This window comes from Anolis carolinensis, chromosome 2 (genome assembly GCF_035594765.1).
Source record: "Anolis carolinensis isolate JA03-04 chromosome 2, rAnoCar3.1.pri, whole genome shotgun sequence".
In the NCBI taxonomy this organism is placed as follows: domain Eukaryota; kingdom Metazoa; phylum Chordata; class Lepidosauria; order Squamata; family Dactyloidae; genus Anolis; species Anolis carolinensis.
The window spans coordinates 120,534,537-120,556,014 of record NC_085842.1 but is presented as its reverse complement, the minus strand read 5'-3'; the positions used below and the strand labels follow the sequence as shown (position 1 = coordinate 120,556,014).

Sequence of the window (21,478 nt, the reverse complement as noted above, 5' to 3'; positions counted from 1 at the left end):
AGGAACTAGCGGAAGTTATTTCAGAACCATTGGCAATCATCTTGGAGAGTTCTTGAAAAACGGGAGAAGTCCCAGCAGATTGGAGAAGGGCAAAATGTGGTCCCTATCTTCGAGAAGGGAAAAAAGGACGACCCAAACAATTACCGTCCGGTCAGCCTCACGTCGATACCAGGCAAGATTCTGGAAAAGATCATTAAGGAAGTGGTCTGCAAACACTTAGAAACAAATGCGGTCATTGATAATAGTCAACACGGATTTATCAAAAACAAGTCATGCCAGACTAATCTGATCTCTTTTTTTCGAGAGAGTTACAAGCTGTGTCGATATAGGGAATGCTGTGGATGTAGCGTATCTGGATTTCAGTAAGGCCTTCGACAAGGTACCCCATGACCTTCTGGCAAACAAACTAGTAAAATGTGGGCTAGACAAAATTACAGTTAGGTGGATCTGTAATTGGCTAAGCAAATGAACCCAAAGGGTGCTCACCAATGTGTCTTCTTCATCCTGGAAAGAAGTGACAAATGGTGTGCCGCAGGGTTTGGTCCTGGGCCCGGTTCTGTTCAACATCTTTATTAACGACTTAGACCAGGGGTCCCCAAACTAAGTCTTGGGGGCCACATGCAGCCCATCAAAGCCATTTATCCAGCCCCTGTGGCGGCAGCTCCCTCCTCCGCCGAGGAAGGTGCGTGCGCCGCGGGGTAGGAGGAAAAGGTGTGCACCTTTCCCGTCTCCTCCATTGCCTGGTGCATGCCTTCCAGAGCTTTGCTTGCTTATAATGGTATTTTAATTTTTATTTAATTAATAATTAATTATTAAGGGGTGATTTGCTAGTGCTTTTGGTGCACAAACGCAGAAGGAGGTTGAACTAAATGGCCCAAGGGGTCTCTTCCACCCTCTTTATTATTTTTATTAGGATTATGATTTTGATTAACATTGCGGCTGTATTTATTCCTGTTTTTTTTTACTTCAAAATAAGATATGTGCGGTGTGTACTGCATAGGAATTTGTTCATAACTTTTTAAAAAACTATTATCCGGCCCTCTAATGGTCTGAGGGACTATGAACTGCCCCCCTGTTTAAAAAGTTTGGGGACCCCTGACTTAGACGAAGGTTTAGAAGGCATGATCATCAAGTTTGCAGACAACACCAAACTGGGAGGGATAGCTAACACTCCAGAAGACAGGAGCAGAATCCAAAACGGTCTTAAGAGATGATGGGCTGAAACTAACAAAATGAAGTTCAATGGGGACAAATGCAAGATACTCCACTTAGGCAGAAAAAATGGAATGCAAAGATACAGAATGGGGGAAGCCAGCTCGACAACAGTACGTGTGAAAAACCTTGGAGTCCTTGTGGACAACAAGTTAAACATGAGCCAACAATGTGATGCGGAAAAAAAAGCCAACGGGATTTTGGCCTGCATCAATACGAGTATAGTGTCTAGATCCAGGGAAGTCATTCTACCTTGGTCAGGCCACACCTGGAATACTGTGTCCAATTCTGGGCACCGTAATTGAAGGGAGATGTTGACAAGCTGGAATGTGTCCAGAGGAGGGCAACTAAAATGATCAAGGGTCTGGAGAACAAGCCCTATGAGGAGCAGCTTAAAGAGCTGGGCATGTTTAGCCTGAAGAAGAGAAGGCTGAGAGGAGATATGATAGGCATGTATAAATATGTGAGGAGCTGGAGCTGATAGAGGGAGCTCATCCGCGCTCTCCCTGGGTGGGATTTGAACCTGGCAGCCTTCAGGTCAGCAACCCAACCTTCAAGTCACAAAGCTTTAACCCACTACGCCACCGAGGGCTCCACCGAGGGCATAGGAAGGAGACCTGAGTAGACTCACGCTCAAGAGACAAGTCTGCTCACATGTGCTCCTGGCAAGGAGATAGAGTCTGTTTCATTGTTACAGTTTGAAGCTTCCTTCCCTGGCCCAGGATTTGCTGAGCCTTCAATGGTTCAGCTAGAAATCTCCTCCCAGCCAGGCTGGGACTAAGCTCAGGGGATGGGGAAGAGTCCAGAGGGGAGGTTGGCATGTACCCAGCAGGGGATGATGGGATTATGAAATCCAGACCCAGGAGAACAACGGCCTGGCTGGGCTGGCCTCTTGCCTGAGGCTGGAAACCATTCTGTGGCTCAGCTAGACAGTTCAAACAGACACAAATCTAATATGGGAAGGGGTCCTTGTTTCTTTTAGTTCCTTTGCAAGTTGGCCAAGATTTAATCCTTTTATACCATTCTAGCCTGATGCCCTTTGCAAGACTATAAGTTCCCAAACTATAAATTATCTTTTTTGAGGAGGGTATTGGTGTTTGAGAACACTTTAATTTGATTTTTAATATATAACTGTGTAATTTATAATATATAATGTTAGAATTATTTATTTGTAATTAATATATGGCTTGCCAATGATTTTATGTATACTCAAATGGCCCATGGCAGAAAAAAAGTTTTCGCACCCCTAACTTGGAGAATAGGATAAAAAGATTTTATATGTTTTTTTTCTCAGTTGAAAAAATATATTTAGAAACATGTTTGGATCAAAAATCTATGTACCTATACCTCTCACCTTTTGTCACATCCTTGAAATAATTAATCTTAAGTTTCTGCAATGGAAGTGAGACAGATTGAGTTTGCTAGATTCCTTCTTTTGTATTGTAATGGCAGTGGCAACGGGTTTTGGTAGGACATGAATATAATGATAGTTTTTGTAATTTGGGCAGCATTACCTTAATTAAATGGTTTGCCAGTGTATGAGTTGGCAGACATTTTTTGCTGACTGAACTGGCCTTCTGCCAATTGATATCAGGGATCAGGGAGCAAACTGGCTTGAAGAGTCAAAGAAGGGACACACAGAGGCAGGAGGCATGCACTGTCAAATCCATCCTCTCCTATCAGTGACCAGTGAAAGTTCAACTAGCCCTTAGAGGTTTTTGTGAGTTAAGGTTGTGTCTTTAATTTACTATGAAAAAGCCCTGTTTGGTTCTAATTTGTCTTATTTCTAAATAAAAATGTTTGTGATTATAAATTAATACATGCATGTGGAGGGAACTCATACATTTTCACATAAATGTGATTTCTGTAGTTTAACCCTTATACTTCCAATGACATCTACAGTCTACAAATATACCAAAATATGTAACTTTTATATTTTCTTTGTAGTACATGATAGTTGGAGTGATTTGGCATAGCTCTTCAGTAGTTTCTTCTAGGTTCCCTTCTGCTGAGCTTTTGGAGTAATTAGTGTGTACACTACAAGTCAAATTTTTATAAAGCTGTGGGAGTTTTGTGTGTGAATTTTACCTGATAGAATTGGATGCAATTTGATCTAGAGTGTTGGGCCCAGACATTATTTAAAGCTAGGTAAACAATGCTTGGGGAAAACCCACTTGGTACAGTATGTGTTGGAAGAGAAAGAATGGTGAGAGTTATGGTGGTCTTGGTTACAGAGAGGCACTGTTCTTTGACAGCCTCATAGGCTTCGGAAGCCATGGAAATAGCGAGCAGCTGCTTCAAGTAGATTGAAAAGGATTTGCATTTCAATTATCTCACCATGTGATTCTACCTATTCTGGGAGGCAACAGTAAGGGCTATGGAACAAGCTGAAGATCTTCGAAGAAGTAAACAGATTTACTAATTGAGAGTTGTTACTAGTTTTATGCTTACAGTATCATAAGATGGAATATACTTGAAGGTGAGTGATTAGTTTTTCCTCTACAAGAAATGCTGGGTTTGCAGGCACGAAAGTGGTTTTGGCTTTTCAAATACCTATTTTTTTTTCAAAAGTGCTCTTAACATATAGTTGATGTGTATACATATGGTTTTCTGTTTTAAGATAGTTTTACAATTTTTCCAACTCAAGCTTTCAATTTATATTTACCATATTACATTTTAAAATTTCTGTGAAAATCATTTGTACTGATGGTAATTACTTTCTTAGCACCAATTCAAGGTCCTCTAAAGAGAGAAAATGCTATTCCTACTTCAACATACATAGTACTGCTGATGGTCAGAAATGGGGAGATTATGATGTAGATTACTGTATAGACTGAAGCTAACAAGCCTAATCAGTTAGAAGAGGATAAACCTACTTAAATTCATTGTGACTATGTAAGTAACAGTACTTATCAGCCAACGTGCTTTACTACTCAGTGAATCTTGTGTTCAGTGTTACAATTACAGGCTGAATACTCAAAATATTTTGGGCCAGTTTTTAAATCAGATGTGCTTTGTACTGGGGAGTAGCTGTGGTGCTAAATACCTAGTTTCAATGGGTAGGGGTAAGACATAAAGATTTTGTTGCAGTCTCTGATATGTCAGTGTAATACTGGGGTATGCATGTTATTGTGTAGCTTTCGAGATTGTGAATGTCCTACCTGCAAAGTTACTGTATTTTAAAGTGGCATAAATTAACTTCTAGAGCCCACTTTATTATTCTGGCAATATTTTAAAAGATTTGCAGGAATCTACTAACTCTTGTATAAGTTAAATTCCGGCACATGTATTTTAACAGATTAGCATTAACATTGAACTACAAAATTGTCTATAGTTTTTAGGCTAGTAACACTATAAAAAGTGAAGACTCTTTTCTAATGGAAGTTTGTTGCGTTAAAATTTCAAATAGTATCAGCTTAAAAGGGATTAGAAACTGGATTCTTAAAATAAGTTATATACTTCAGTATTGTGATTGTAGCTTGGGGAAGGATTTGATTCTTTATATTGTCATCTAGCATTCAAAGTTTCACACTATTGTATGTACAAAGCCTTTTTCTCCTTCTTTCCTTCAGCTGTTTTATTTTCCATTTTCACAACACTAATTTTACTGTGTAAAAGCAGTATTCGTTTGTGGTTTCTAAAATGTCAGTGACTTGGTTCTGCGAATTGAAAAGCAATTCCCACAGAGAAAGAGCAAAGCGGAAAACAGAAAGCGCTGCCTGCTTTATGGACAAAAATTACTTTAAAAAAAAAGCTAATTAGCAGGACTAGATAAACTTTGGGACTAAAAAGTATAATGGACATATTAACAATATTGATTAAACAGAGTACAAAAATCTGTAGTTCTGATGTAAATGAATTAATTTATTAAAGTGTGTTTCAAGATTATCATTTTCACTAATATAAGGCAAAGGCGAGGCACTTGAGCAGCTCACAGTGTGATATGCAATCATTTGTTCTAACCGGCAGTAATTTAAGTATGTTGTATCATGACCATTTAATTGTTAATGTATGTGTCATTTACATAGAGTACGAGTGTCAAAGAAAATGGAGACTGACACAGATACAATTTCACGTCTTCGGTGTCAGCTCAAAGAAGCCGAGGAGGAAAGAAGAAAAGCAGCACAATATGGCTTGAAGTTGGTGGAGAATGAGAACTTGCTGCAGAATCGGCTAGATGAACTACAAAATGAAATGGTTGTCCTAACAGAGGTGAAATTTCACCTAGGTGTTTTTAACTAGATCTTGTTTGCTTCTGCTTCGTGGTATAGAAATAGATATACTCTAGTGTTCTCCATCAAGTTTAAGATGTGTAATAAGTAAAAAAAAAATGGGGTCCTTGAGACCAAATTGCTAACTAAAGAGAAAGGCATTGCATAAATTGAGGCTGACTTTTCTTAGCAATTGCTGCCATCGTGTGGAAAGTGTACTGTATTTTCCATGCCTACTCAGTGGAATTTCTCTTCAGCCCACAGGCTAGTTATTATGAATTACACTATGTAACAGAATTAGAAAAAAAATCTTTTTCCTGGTTTGAAAGTGTCATTTCCTGTTTAACTGTGCAGTACTTACTTTGAAAGTAATTGTTATACTCCAGAAACTTTGTTCTTGTGGCTGAGGGTAGTATTATTATTTCCTTCAATCTAGGTACAGTAGAGTCTCACTTATTCAACATAAACGGGCCGGCAGAACGTTGGATAAGCGAATATGTTGGATAATAAGGAGGGATTAAGGAAAAGCCTATTAAACATCAAATTAGGTTATGATTTTACAAATTAAGCACCAAAACATCATGTTATACAACAAATTTGACAGAAAAAGTAGTTCAGTATGCAGTAATGCTATGTAGTAATTACTGTATTTATGAGTTTAGCACCAAAATATCACGATGTTTTGAAAACATTGACTACAAAAATGCGTTGGATAATCCAGAATGTTGGATAAGTGAGACTCTACTGTATTTGTTATTTTCCTCATTTGAAATATGCCATTTTTAACCTTCCAACAGAGTTTTTGCAGTTTAATATACATTTCCATGTTTCTATGATCAAACTAATTAGGAAATGACATTTATAACCCAAGAATGAAAATCGAGTTACATAATGTTACTGTATATGACCTATATTTCGAGTTAGGTAATATCCTTTGTAGTCGTCTGTGCTATCATAGTTAATGTTCCAAAGGGCTTCCATATCAACCCGTGATTAAATGTTAGATGTGCTTTCATATACCTAGTATGTGAATCCCAGCATTTCCCTTGTGCTACTTTGGCCATAATTACTTGATTTTCTTGGGAAAACAATAGAGAGGGAGTGCTGTAGAATAAGCTTCAACATCACGTGCTTGGCAGGCTATTTCCTGATAAAAACCTGTCCTGCACTGCTGCAACCATATCAATTTTTTTTCCCAGAATTTTGAACAAGAAAAATATACTCTACAGAGAGAAGTAGAACTGAAGAACAGAATGTTAGGAAGTTTGAATCATGAATACGAGACTCTTAAACAGCAGCAAAATGCACAACTGGATGTTCTACGTGAACAACTGGAAAGGGCTCAAGGGCAAGAAATGAATGAACTTAAGAATAAGGTTTGTGATAAAGTCATATGTATTGTTGCCCTCAAGTAATTGCTTAATGCACTTGGAGAGGTTCTAGACATACTTCATATTTTGTCAAAATTGCTCTGAATTTTGAGCAATTTCCCTATTTGCAGTAGAATCATAGAATCATAGAGTTGGAAGAGTCCTTGTGGGCCATCCAGTCTAACCTCCTGCCAAAAAGCAGGAAATCGCGTTCAAAGCACCCCTGACAGATGGCCATCCAGTCTCTGTTTAAAAGCTTCCAAAGAAGGAGCCTCCATCACACTCCACGGCAGACAGTTCCACTGCCGAACAGCTCTCACAGTGAGGAAGTTCTTCCTAATGTTCAGGTGGAATCTCCTTTCCTGTAGTTTGAAGCCATTGTTCCGCGTCCTAGTCTCCAGGGCAGCAGAAAACAAACTTGCTCCCTCCTCCCTATGACTTCCCCTCACATATTTATACATGGCTGTCATGTCTTCTCCCAGCCTTCTCTTCTGCAGGCTAAACATGCCCAGCTCTTTAAGCTGTTCCCCATAGGGCTTGTTCTCCAAACCGTTGATCATTTTAGTTGTCCTCCTCTGGACACATTCCAGCTTGTCAACATTGCCCTGGATAACTGATTAGATGCCTAATAAATTTGATTACATAGTGTATAAACTGCAAATATAAACAATGATTTGTTCTGATTTTTTAAAGATTCTAAGCAGTATGTTTTCCATTGATATTGCCTGTGTTCTATATTCTTGAAAATAAGACTATGTGTGCTTGACAATTGAGGAAAGATGCTCTGGACACAACTTTATGGAGGTGCATATAATGTGACACCAAACAATGCATCTTTGACCTTGACTTTTTCCCTTAGGAAATGTAGGGAATGGTTCTGTATTGACTAATGTCATTGATCCTGTTTTCTGTATTTTCCTATGAAACAAATAATATTAAAGTGCATGTATTTATGCTGGAAATGTTTTATTTATAAGGTGGAAAAACTGAAATCAGAACTAGATGAAGCACTGCTTAGTGAGAAACAACTGAAACACAAAGTAGATCATCTGAAGGACCTGTTGGCTTCTAAATCAGAAGAACTGCGCCTGATTTCAGAACGTGTCCATGACACCATGTCTTCAGAAGTGCTCAATCTTCAGCTTGAGCTGCTGGCAGTTGAACAGGCAAAGGTATGCAATCCTGATACAGTATTCCCTACCCCACAGCCCAGTTCGGAATGAATAAACTACATATGTGATACCTGGGGTATTCAGTTTTACTGCTGTAGGATTCTGTGTGGTAGTTCAACTTATATGGAACTGTGGTCTTCCCACTACACTTGTGTTTCTAGAGGGAACACCTCTCCAGGGATTCCTAGGTCCTTCATTAAAATTCTATGGTTAGGTTCCAAAAGAAGTTGATTTGTGTCAGAAATTCCTATAGCGGTATTCTCTCAGATTAAAAAAAAGCAATTTCGATATTGTCATGGTTTTTCGTTTTCATGGGGTTTCTGCGCCACTAACATCAGCAAATGTGGATGGCTGACAGTAATTTAGCATATTCATCCAATCTTATATATATGACTGAAAAGACATTACTATCCCAGTAAATATAACAAGGTAAATCACTCACGTGGTACTTTTTTTTGGGCAGGCAGACCTTGAAGAAAGTTTGCATGATATACGGTACTCCAAAGAACAGTTGGAACTTGGAAACAGCAATCTGACCAATCGAGTGGCACGTTTTGAAGAAGAGAAAGAGGAGAGAGAAAAAGACCTTGTTTCATACTGTAATGCATTAGAGGTGATATTTTGTGCTTGCTGCTGAAAGTAAAGGGTGGATATTTAACGCAAACTTGCTGGAACTTACATTATAGGGAAAAGATCACACTATTTTGCTAGATGTTTTGCTGAAATTTTGGAACACAAATCTGAAATATTTGGCCTTTTTCAGTGACATACAGTGGGACTATTTCAAATGGTGGGAAGGCTGTTGTGGTTTAGATCATAACTTGGGGTTACAACAAATTTCTGTCAGGACAGGGCCAACGGAAAGAAAGGGAGGGAGGAAACGAGGCATTTTCTTGTGCGCCCGACCGTCTTTTCACCAAAACCTTGTAGCCTTTGCTTGCTTTAGAGAGAGAGAAAAAAGAGGGGGAAAGGAGGAAGGGAAGGCTTCTTGGGGGACCCAAACCTTGAAGCCTGTGAGGTGAAGAGGGAAAATGCCCCTTCTGTCTGTGAGTGTCTGGGTATTTATTTCCCTTTCCGTCTTGTGGGTCCCTCCCTCCCTCCCTGTCTTGTGAGTGTTGGTCTTTCCTTCCTGTCTGGGAATCTGGATTTTTTTTTCCTTTTCTTTCCCTTAGGCATCTGGGGATGGTTTTCCTGCTCCCTCGCTCTTTCCATCATATTAGGTCTTTGTCACAGTGAGAGAGGTGTAGAGTCTAGGCTGGATTCTGCCTCTCCTTTTTCACCCATACTGGCTCCAGACTTAGGTGTGCCTTATGTACTTTATATACCTCCCTTCCTCAGTGCCTCAACTTGGTGCTGACATACCTGCCCATGAAGGCACTGAAGTACATGAGAGTTTGTTTACCTTGAATTCTTTGCACAGAAGAGGAGAGAGATTGCTAAAAAAAACCCCTCAAATTGTTTAAAAATAAATTTATGATTTATTATCACTAAAAGTTTGATTTGTTTATGTATTTTATATATCTGGGATCGCTTATAAATTTCCCAGGCCAAAACAGAGTTGTGAGTTGAAAAAGTTTAAGAAGCCCTGGTTTAGAACACAACTTGTGAAAAGCAGAACTGTAAATTTCCAAAACAAATTAGTAGAAAAGATAAATTACATGGATTCCCTAAATTTAAGAACAACCTCCTTGGGGATGCCCTTCAAGTCTTCCTTGGTCTATTCCAGAAGAGCTTAACCTTGAGTCTAAAGATAGGAGACTTGTCTGTGAACAAGGTAATTTCAGACATGAAGCTGCTCAATTATCACCTTAATCCATGACCTGCTGACTCAAATATTGGTGCTGCTAAATGAATGTGCTGGGAAAGGGATAAGGCTGCGATGTGTCCTACTGGAACATGCAGTAGTAGTGATGGACATGTTGCACTGATAAAGTAATAGGAGCTAAGAACCTTAAATAAAACCTACTGAGCAAAAGAGCAGCTGTACTGGGACACGTATATAGGTGTATATAACTAATCTCCTTTCAAATTGTAGAAAGCCCGTGAGATGAACAGAGATCTTCAGATGCAACTTGACCATGCATTGCAACAGGCCTTGGATCCTTCAAGTAAAGGCAATTCTTTGTTTGCTGAGGTACCAATTTTTATTGTTATCAAACTGTACAATACAGCCCCTGTGTCCATGGGTGATATATTCAGAAACTCCCTGGGAAAAATTCCAAAACCTAATATATTGACCATACTTGGGGTGGAAAGATACCATACAATAGAAAATCCCATAAACATTTCGGTTTATGGACCTCCCCAGTGCTATTATGTGGTATGCATGGTATGGATAAGTGAAACCATGGATATTGAATCTTTGGATAAGAGGAGTCATGTTATATATACCAATGAATTCTTTCAAAGGCATCTTTCTTTTCAGAACTTAAATCAATTTGAATTGTTCTTTCATATTATAAATCATTGCTTTAATTTCAATTGTGTCATGCTTATTGTTAACCTTCTTGAGTTCCTTATGTTGGGTGAAAGGCGGAATAAAAATAAACTCAATAATTAATTATTTTTTTCCGTATCAGGAGTGACTTGAGAAACTGCAAGTCACTTCTGGTGTGAGAGAATTGGCCGTCTGCAAGGACGTTGCTCAGGGGATTCCTAGATGTTTTGATGTTTTTACCATCCTTATGGGAGGCTTCTCTCATGTCCCCGCATGGAGCTGGAGCTGATAGAGAGAGGTCATCCGCGCTCTCCCCGGGTTGGATTCGAACCTGGCAGCCTTCAGGTCAGCAACCCAACCTTCAAGTCACAAGGCTTTAACCCACTGCGCCACCGGGGGCTCCGTAATTAATTAATAAAAGAAGTTACAATTAAATTTTAATTAAATAAAAAATTAAATAGGAGTGAACAGGTGATTGCTAATGATGTGACATTTTTGAAACAAATTGAAATAATTCTGACAGTTTGTGGGCTTCCAATTATTTGGCAAAAAAGCATATGGCACAGAAGCTTCTGTTGACATAGTGGTTAGTATCAAATGTCACATAAGATAGTTTGCAGGGCAAATTCTGTCCTGCATTCTTCATGCTTTACTAGGAAATTGCATAAGTGTTAATTTCAACATGAATTAACTTGAAGCATTCTTTTGTTTATGTATGATAGGTGGAAGACCGTAGAGCAGACATGGAACGTTGTCTGATCAGCACAAAAGTAAAATATCAATTGTTACAAAAGCAGCATACTTTCACTAGAGAACAGCTGCAGAGACTAAAGGTAAAATTAATTCACTCTTTGGGGAGATAGGGCAGGCTATAAATAAAGTTTCATTCATGTTGTCAAAGGCTTTCATGGCTGGAATCATTGAGTTGCTGTGAGTTTTCCAGGCTGTATGGCCATGTTCCAGAATCATTCTTTCCTGACATTTTGCCTGAAAGTTTCATTCATTCATTCATTCATTTATTCATATTCTTTGTTAGAACTAGTGGCTAAAGGTTAGGAATTCAGAACACAGTAATTACGATGATAAGACTCTCATATCCAGGATTTCCAATTGTCAGGGGTCAATTTGTTACCATTCTGCCATAGATGCCTAGATCAATGCTTGTCTAGTGAGCCAGAAAGCTCTCTTCTGTCACTGAGAGGCCAAGAGCTGACAGTGAATATCAGCCACCAGTAAACAATTATCTGGATCTGAGAGGAGATAAAACTGGACTGATTGGAAGAGACTAGGAAAATAAGGCATCTTGTAACACGAATAACCCTTTGATCCCTTTGTGTGCTGAACTTCATACTATATTGTGGTTTTGACATGCCAAGTTGTTCCAAAAGCAGTTTGATCAATGGCATGGCAATTGGGAATTTTGTTGTTCTTTGTATTTTTATCATCTTGTTTAATTTGAAAGGTTTTCATTGTTATATGTATATCTAAAAAGCAAAATGGTTGTAGAAACGCTGACCCCTAAATCCCACATGGTTTATAGCTGCAGATGGCCACGCTGTTGCGCATGAAAGGTTCACAGGGCGAACATGATCAGCTTGAACGTTTGCAAAATATGCTTCAACAAAAGAATGGTGAAATAGAAGAACTGCTGATGAAAATGAAGCAACTAGAAAAATCTGTGGTAGGTCAATGGGCAGTCTGTTTTCTTAAAGATATTGGTAGCTAGATTAGGAGTGGCAGAAAACTGGGCTAAAAAGGTGATACAGTAAGCACAAAACAGGTTATACATCTAATTAGAATGTGAGCAATTATTCCATATTGCAGGGTGTGCAAGTTATTTAAAAGAAAACAGTACAATCAGGATGATTTCCATGACCTTTATTGGAATCTTCAAGCCATTAAGTCAATTTTTCCCTTTGTGTTCTAGGACAGAAAACATGTCTGAATAGCTCAAGGGCTAAGTCCTTATATAAGGCAGCCAATTTAGTTCCATATTAACAAAATGTATTATGAAAAGAGCCCAACATAGGAAAATATATTTGGATGAGATATGTTTGTTGGACTTAAAGTTGATTGTTTATTATTTGTTTCTGCTATTTATATGCAAACACAAGTTACTGTAATGGCCAACAACAAGTACTCAACTTTGTTTTTCATTTTAACTCTTTCTCTAGAAGGGATCTGAAAATTCAAGAGCAATGAAACCTTCGAACACTTCAGATGGTGTAGGTTTTGAAGATGGGTATTATACTGATTTGCTTCAGATGAAACTCGAGAATTCAGAGTAAGTTTTATAGGTTCAAAGTATAACTCAGTTTAGTTTATTTTCTTGGGCTTCATCACCCACTTTAGACTGGCTCATGCTGAACAAATACCGTACATTTATTATATATAAAAAGGGAACATCTTGGTCCACATAATCTTTCAGATAAAAGTAATTTTTTTGTGGTTCTATTCTGCCAATACTTGTCCCCCTATAATCTTGTCCCATTCCAATGCATTTCCAGAAAGGAAAGAAAACCCATGAAGTGACTATAGATATGGACAACTAGTTTCACATTTACCTTACAGCTGTTATCACACCAGACATGATGTTGCACCCTGAACATCATCAGCTTTATCTACATTTGCTTGAAGCCTATAGCAAAACATGAGTGATGTTGACCTTCAAGATAGACAAAGACCTAAAATATCTCCTATATTTATTAAGTAAATGTTAAAAAAGGGTTTAGAAATTGTTGGTTTTTTTTAATAATGAGCATGCCATTAAGTAGAATTCTTCCTATCAGGAAGCTGAAGCATTAAGCTTGGAAATAATGAGACCAGGGTATGGTTTAATGCAGCCTTGATTCTGCCACAGCAAAGAGGATTTCCAGAAAACAAGTATTTTTACGTTGGGTTGGCTTCTCTTAATGATCTCTCAATTAACTAATCAACAGCCTGTGAAGACCTGTCAATTGTCCTTTATATGATTCTTGGAGGAATCTAGTTCTCATAAGAAATTTGCTGGGAAAAAGGAGCAGAAAGCCACCCCTGAGTGTAGAAATAATTGTTGTGCTCTGTCGCTCCCTGAGCATGTTCTTTGTTCAGAAATTAAGCCCTTTGGAGAGGGGAAGCTGGGGTTGGTGCAGTTATTCTACTCAGATCCAGCATTACGTTCAGGCTAGAAATAATTGTTTTTCAATGCTTTTCCAAGCTTCTTATATGCACCTTGTGGTGGAATGATGTAAATCAATGGTTCCCAATGTTTGATCTCCCAGGTGGTTTGGACTTTAGTTCCCAGAATTTCTGACCATTGGACAAATTGGCTGTGGCCTCTGGGAGTGGAAATCTGGAGGATCAAAGGCTGGGAATCACTGATGTAGAAATAGGGAGATGGTAAGAGAATTCATCCATGCACTCTACTACAACATCCCCACTTGCACTGAAGTAATGGGAGGATGCTTTGGGGTAGGAAACCCAAAAACATTTCTCTAACTAAAGGGAGATGGACCTGATTTGCAAATATTCCTTTAAGAAAATAGAGTATGTTTCTGAATTATGCTCAGGAGAACTTTAATGGCATCACTATTGTCACTGAGCTATGATCTTTCCAAGCTGTTCAGCATTTTTCAGTCCCTAATTGCATCAGTATAAAAATAGGCTACCATGGGCTTAAAAGGCTTTTAATGATCAGACTTTTAATGATCAGAGTGAACAAATATGTTTTTAATTCTAGTTTCCAACCAACACTTTCATATCTATAATATTATGCACATGTGTTGTACACATACAGTGATACGTTTGACAAATTTATGTACTAGTACTGTAACTGAACTAGAACATAATAATGTCAGGACTTAATGTCTACACAATTGTTTTAATACTCATACTAATGTTTATATTTTTGGCAGCAAAGAAATAGAAAATTTGAAAAGCGAATTATCTTTACAGCGAATGAAGGCTTTGTTTGAAAGTCAGCGAGTCTTGGAAATGGAACGAAAACTCCATGCAAATGAAAGACAACTTGAGACTTGTCAAAGTGAGAACATACATTTGCGTGTGTCGTTGGATGAATTGAAAATCAAATACGAACCTGAAGGTAACTATTTCTGTTCCCTAGTAAATCAGAACTTTCATTTAGATGCGTTCTTTAGTGTGGGAGCATCTGCTTATGATGGTGACTATTTTAAAAAGTAATACTGTTAAATGGTATGTGACTCAGTGTAAGTTTTGCAGTCATGTTAAGGAAGGCATGCTAAATAGTGAGATCAGTATGTTCTTTTTTCAGTCAGATTGGGTATAGGTCTTACATTCCTATGTGTTTTGCAATAAAAGCACTAAACTCCACATGTATGCTTCACAGAAAATACTTTACTGATGCAAACGCTAAAACAGCATTTGCTTTTTACATGTGCTCTGAGTGAATGGAACTAAAATGTAATTGCTCTGTGGCATGTCTTTTAATTAGAACATGTCCAAATGAAGCTCAGTTCCACTCAGGAATTTCCCCGATGGGTTGTCCAAAGTTTCTTTCCTTTCAAGAAGGATAAAACAATATATTCATAAATACTTGTATGAATGCATCTGTCATAAACATCACTCTGGTTTGGCCTTGTGTTTTGCCTCCTAGAGTTAATGAGAGATCCTGTCAGTCTTAAGAAGACACCAGTGGACATTCTTTCGGAGAGTGTGAATAGCAGAATGTCTTCTTTTTGTGAAAAGTCTTGCATGCTGTCTCAAAAGGAGGAAGCAAAACTAAGTGATGCTGATCTGAAGACTATGCTTCAAGACGTATCAATAAATACCATTCCCTCTTTAGCAGTGGAAAAAGGAAATGATCAAGCTGGAAGGAAAAGAGTTAAAATTACAGAGGAACAAATTGACAGGACAGCTTTAAATAAGAAAGATGGGAATGATATTGGAGCATCTCATGACAACAGGTCAGTGTCTTCTCATATATATGCACGAGGCAATCAGCACAGACCTGCATCTTTGTTCTTCCGTTGCATGAACTGTGTTATCCACATCTTCATTTGCTTTCTCAGTATTGCATGCAGTGTAATCCCCCATTTCCAGCTGCCTAGTTTGAAATTTTCAAAATTCTTTAAAAAGCAGTCAATTAAAGAGATCAAAAAGGACTCATAAATCATGAACTTCAGTCTTCCTTACAGTTGAAAGATTTCCTTAACTTTTTAAAATCATTATCTAACAGCTATATTACACTTTCTGTATGTGTAAATGATTTGCTTAATCACTGTACTGTCCTTTCATGCTCAGTTTAAATTAACATGTATTATAATGTAGGATGAATATTTCAATAAACTATGGGCAGGATTGACTTGATGAATATAGTTAAAGGTAAAGGTTTTCCCCTGACGTTAAGTCCAGTCGTGTCCGACTCTGGGGGTTGGTGCTCATTTCCATTTCTAAGCCGAAGAGTCGGCATTGTCCGTAGACACCTCCAAGGTCATGTGGCCGGCATGACTGCATGGAGCGCCGTTACCTTCCTGCCGAAGCGGTACCTATTGATCTACTCACATTTGCATGTTTTCGAACTGTTAGGTTGGAAGGAGCTGGGGCTAACAGTGGCCGCTCATTCCGCTCCCAGGATTTGAACCTGGGACCTTTCGGTTTGCAAGTTCAGCAGCTCAGCGCTTTAACACACTGCGCCACCACCAGGGGCCCTTGATGAATATAGGCCTCCAAAATTCCATTTGTAGATTTCAAAGTACATTAAATGAATGGAGGGGTTGAGATAAGTATCTAATGTATACTAAAGGGGCTTAATGAAATCAGTGGGAAGAGAGGTCATAAGACAAGCATTGCATTTCTTGAAATGGAAGATGTTAAAGTCTCCCAGAGATATAGTTTAATTATAGATTGGTTTTTCCTCCAGTGTTATGTTGAGTTTGTGGTAATCCTTTTAAGGATTAGCATCACGTAATTTATTTCCCCAGAGTTACTGTTAGTTTTGAAATGTGCTGATACAAACAAAGTAGATTACTTTCCAGCCCCTCCCCCCTTTTTTGTTGTTGTTGTTGTTGTTTCTGGGTAGATTGGTTGTTTAGGATAGATTGGCAATAAAGGCCCTGCCTAGCAATTACTTGGTGATCCTGCTGAATCGGTCTGGTTTGTAGCCTGATAATAAGTGCCTTTTAAAAAACTTAAGTCAGGCACAAAAAGTAGTATACTAAAATGAAACAAATGTGTTTAGAAATTAATGGCTTTGAGTGATGAAGAAATAATAGAGCTTTCCAAAGTCAAGGAAATGTTTATCCAGTAGCTAGAAATGAAGGTTGCCTTACAGTGAGCAGAAGTACAGTGAGCAGAAGTGTAAATTAAGTCAGTGTCTTCTGAATTTGATAAGAGTGTTTGCCATACATAGATTTGGGTATGTAATTGTCTCAAGGTTTGAAAGTAGCAGTAGAAGCAACATTATCTATAACATTTTACTTTTGAGGCTAATGAGAGGGGCAGCAATGTTTTTTATTATGCTTTATTAAATATTAAATAGGTAAAGTGAGATAATTTTAAAGGATTTTTAAAAAATTACAAGTAATTTGTTAATAACTGCTAATTAATCCCTGGTAAAATATCAAGTAGTAAGTACTGTTGTTAACTGTTGTCCAGTTGGCTTTGACTGATGGCAGCCCATGAAGAAGATACATTCAAGTCATCTGATCCTCAACAGCTCTGCTCAGTTTTCACAGGCTCATGGCCATGGCTTCGATAATGGACTCTATCCATCTAAGCAGTCTTCCTTTTTCCTACTGCTTTCTACCTTATCAAGCAATATTGTTCTTTCCAGTGAGTAATGTCTTGTGATGATATGGCTGAAGGACAGTCTAATTTTCTTGGCTTCTAGGGAGAGTTCAGGCTTCAGTTGTTCTAGAACCCATTTATTTGTCTTTTTAGCATCTCATGGTAACCATATAACTCTTCTCTATCACCATATTGCAAATGAATTTATTTTCTTTGTATTATTTTTCTTCACTGTCCAGCTTCCACAACCATATATAGAAATGGGAAATATGATGGCATGGAGAGTCCTAACTTTTGGATTCAATGATATATCTTGACATTTCAAGATCTTGTAGTTACTTCATAGCTCCCATTTGAAGTACTAGTCTTCTTCTGGTTTCATGACTGCAGTCTCCATTTTGATTAATACATGACTCATTTATTGTGCAAAGGTTACAGGTAGTGCAAGTCCATTAGATTTTTAAAAAATCAATCTAAATATATCATGACAGCAATTCAGAAAGCTTTATTATGGATTTGGCTATCAACAAATCCAGATCACAACTATTCCTTTTGTAGACAATTGATGTAGGTTTACAGAGAATTAAACTTGAGATTAATACAGTGAGCCCTTGGTATCGACTGGATTTGGGTACCTCCCATGGATACCAGTATCTGTGTATTCAAGTCCCATTATATATAATGGTGTATCAAAAGGTCAATACTTATATTAAATAATGAATATCAAGATTTGAAATTTTAGATTTTTCTCCCTGAATATTGTCAAGCTGTGGTTAGTTGACACAGTGGATTCAGAACCCATAGATCTGGAGCCGTTTGATTAACATCTGCAAACAGAATAGAACTAGACAAATAACTATTTCAAATACAAAAGTGTATTTACACAAATTATAATGTTGGTAACTTTTAAAAGAACTACTTAAGAAACAAAACAAACAAGGACACACCTACACAATAAGAATAAAACTAACAAACTAACTGAAAGAATAATCTACAAACCTCTCACTGCATGCTTATTTTTACCTCTATTTAGTCTGTTCCCTTTTAATGTTGTTATATAATCAATTTTCTACATTTAATAACATTGTATTAATTTCTAAAACCCACAATAAACAAATGGCCCCTCATTATTATCACAAGTAAATTAGTAAATGCCAATCTTGCTTGTAGTTAGGCAAATATTTCTCTTCATCAGTTTAGTTAGTTCACCCATATCAACAGTTGCATGAATCTTCATCAGCCATTGTCATCATTCTTTGCCTTCCATTCTCTAGGTATGCATTCCTCCTTCTTTTCTTTTCCCCTTTGAATGTCAATCTTATTTCCCAAATTCTCCCCAATACAATCCATTGATAAAGAATCGTCACCAATCTGCCACTTTGTAAGGTTCGCCACCACCCCTCTCTGAAGCTTTCTCTGACTGATCTCATAAGAATCCTGTCAATGGATCTCATTCACCACGTAACAAAGATGTTTTATATGGAACTTATGCAAGATCAGCAGGAACTTGAGACAACTTGAAATGGATCACTTACATCAGTGCAGATCTTGTGCACCAATGATTTTCTTTTGCTGTTTGACCTCTGGGAAAGTCATTACTTCCAGGACTTCTTCCTTATTATACTCTGATTTTTCTAAAATTTCTGACTGTTTTTGATTCCCAAATTTCAGTTTTACTAATTTCTGATTTCTCTGTGTTAGCAAGCCAGTCAATTGGTCCAGCGAGATATGTATCTTTTTAAATTCCACTTACAGCTCTTTTTTATCAGTCTTAGTTCATTAAGGATTTTAGTAGGCTTCATTCCGATTTTTTTGTGGAATTCTAGTAATCACTTACTGTATTAATCATTGTGTTTGAACACACGGTGGCACTGTAGTACACTTTTATTCCTCAAGGGGTTGCTATGACTAACAAAGGAGAGAGTTCTGCCTCCAGAATTTTAGGTATTTACTTCCTGTGGACTATTCACCCTGGGAACTTTCTTTTTGTTTGGCTTTAAAGATACTATTTTTATAAGCAAAGCTTAACCCTTTGCTAATTGCTAGGGCTGTCGCTAATAAACACTGCATTCTTTACTTTTATTATTAGCTTTTAATGGCCTTGCTTGATGTCTGTTAAATTATCTTGGGGAGAAGGGGGTCCTTGGCAGCAACTACAATTTTTCTTGTTAGATTCCTTTTAAAACTCTAAGCAAAGAGCTACTCACGATCTTAGGCATGTAGAAGGTCATTCATCTGAAAGGGAGAATTCTTGATTCAACATGCAGGAGTGAATCTCACAAGATAGTATCCCATTGATCTGTGCTGTGGGAACAGTAACCACTTACAGTGGATATCGTACTTGGGATATTGTGTGGTTTTTGGGCTGTATGGTTGTGTTCTAGTATCATTTTCCCCTAACGTTTTGCCTGCAGCTGTGGCTGGCATCTTCAGAGTATCTGATGGTAGTAAAGCAAGTGGTGTGTATATATCTGTGGTATGTCCAGGGTGGGAGGAAAGAATCATTGTCTGTTAAAGAAGTGCAACATGTGCAATTAGCAAGGAGAAATGCTGTAAGAACATGGCCATACAGCCCGGAAACCACATAGCACCCCTGTGATTCTGTCACAATTCAGCAATACATCGATCTCCTCCTTCTTAACTCTGGTTGCTCTGTACCATGGCAGATGTCAAAACAAATGCTTAACAAGTATTAAAGAGCATAAGTTGGAGCTTATGTGAAGAATATCTGACCTTCCTGTATCACAGAGGAATTGCCACCACTCCTAAGATGTCATAAGCCACTGTGATCATAGCTGGTAGCATCCCCCTTGAGAGCTTAACGGGGAGGCTGTTTTTCACTTCACGATCCCGCCAAGACCCCAAAACTGGACAAAACCTTAGGCATTTAATAAAATTAGTATCCCTGAGTGCTTGCTTTCAAATGGAACTTGTATTCAAACCTATGGTTTCACGTGATATACCTGATAACTTGGTGCTTTCTAGTTTTAAGGAGGAATCATAAAGTTCATTTTTTTAAAAAAATGTTCTTCTGTATGAGTGGAATTGTAACTTTGGAACACTTCTCTATTAAAGGCAATAAAAGAACAGGAAACACTTAAAGAGATGAAGCATGTAAGTTTAGGTTTGTGGATGTATGTTTTGAGATGTGAATCAAATGGATGTTAATCATATCTGAAGTGGGTCTTTGGGAATGCAAAAATTGTAAAGTGGAAGGGCACTGATAGAAGGACTGACCAGAGGGCATAACTGATAGGATTGTGAAGGATGGATAAATAAAGAAAGAGTGTTGAGCAGCATTTGAAAAATTATGAAGTGTAACAAAAAAATAACATTGTCTGCTATTGTTGGGGTGACACCCCTGATACAGGATTGAATCTACATAGCTTTTTCTAGATAATATGCACAAAATAAAGGTGATTCTTAAATTCAGGTTGTAATTTAGAAGTTATTGTGCTTAATACCACCAATGAGGAAGCTGTTTCTTTGTGGAAGTAGAATGTTGAGGTGAAAAATGTCACAGAAGGGGCTAAGAATGCTAAATATTAGAAGAATTAGAACCAAAAAAGAATTGACCCAAAGTTCTAAACTGCTCCTATTAAAAACATCACATGTTCTTGCAGTAGTAGACAGCTAAGATTTGCCATGTTAAAAATGGATTAACTTCATACAGATATAATGTTTATATGTCCTAACTGCTATGATTAAATTTCTAAAATGCCTACATCTTTTATGAGTCTGTCTCTGTCCACTGTTTGCTGTTTTGTCTTCCTCCTCTGCTTTGCCAACTATGAAGAAAATACATTTGCTGAAAGTTGAAAAAGAAGGGAAAATAAAGATCTGTGTTGATGCGACTTTTAAGCAGTACCTCCCCCTTTCAGTAATTTCAGAGGGCAATAATCCTACTCATGATTCCAGCAGACTTTAGGGGAGATGCTTGTTCATAGGTCTCTTAAGTCAGTCTGAGATGAGAGGAGGGTCTAGTCTTTACATGCCAAGAAACAAAAATTATGGGGAATTTGGGGGAATATAAAAATAAACATTGCCAGCACAGTTACTATCTTGTAGTGAAATGCAGTAATTTAAGAAGCTAGGCCAGAAGAAAGCATTCTAAAAGACAAATGTATAAAAAAGTATGCCAGAAAGAAGATTGAAGCCACATAAAAAGACTAGATTTCACATAACACACTAAGGTATGGCTAGTTAGCCACACTTCTATTTATGTTCCCAGCAATTATGAGAGTTTTGGCTAGCACTTTATTGTTTTATGTAAGTATAAAATGCAAAAAGCACTTGTACCACTACTCTCATTCTGGGTAGTACATGATGGAT

The 21,478-nt window shown here is 37.8% G+C and overlaps 1 protein-coding gene across 6 annotated transcripts in view; it reads left to right on the top strand.

Annotated features, from left to right (window-relative positions):
- spdl1 (spindle apparatus coiled-coil protein 1) overlaps window positions 1-21,478 on the top strand; it is a 34,149-nt gene that overhangs the window by 11,423 nt on the left and 1,248 nt on the right. For 3 of the 6 annotated variants that reach the window (XM_003217333.4, XM_016991410.2, XM_016991407.2), the window contains 10 exons: window positions 5,241-5,424; window positions 6,623-6,799; window positions 7,771-7,965; window positions 8,429-8,578; window positions 10,001-10,099; window positions 11,125-11,235; window positions 11,943-12,083; window positions 12,577-12,686; window positions 14,296-14,483; window positions 15,015-20,870. In XM_003217333.4, coding sequence (XP_003217381.2) covers window positions 5,260-5,424; window positions 6,623-6,799; window positions 7,771-7,965; window positions 8,429-8,578; window positions 10,001-10,099; window positions 11,125-11,235; window positions 11,943-12,083; window positions 12,577-12,686; window positions 14,296-14,483; window positions 15,015-15,529 — 1,851 coding nt within the window. In that variant the 5' untranslated portion in view covers window positions 5,241-5,259 and the 3' untranslated portion in view covers window positions 15,530-20,870. Of the gene's footprint in view, window positions 1-3,467; window positions 3,692-3,937; window positions 4,108-5,240; window positions 5,425-6,622; window positions 6,800-7,770; window positions 7,966-8,428; window positions 8,579-10,000; window positions 10,100-11,124; window positions 11,236-11,942; window positions 12,084-12,576; window positions 12,687-14,295; window positions 14,484-15,014; window positions 20,871-21,478 lie in introns of those variants that run through there. The other 3 variants (XM_016991409.2, XM_008104628.3, XM_016991408.2) reach the window with 3 other exon arrangements.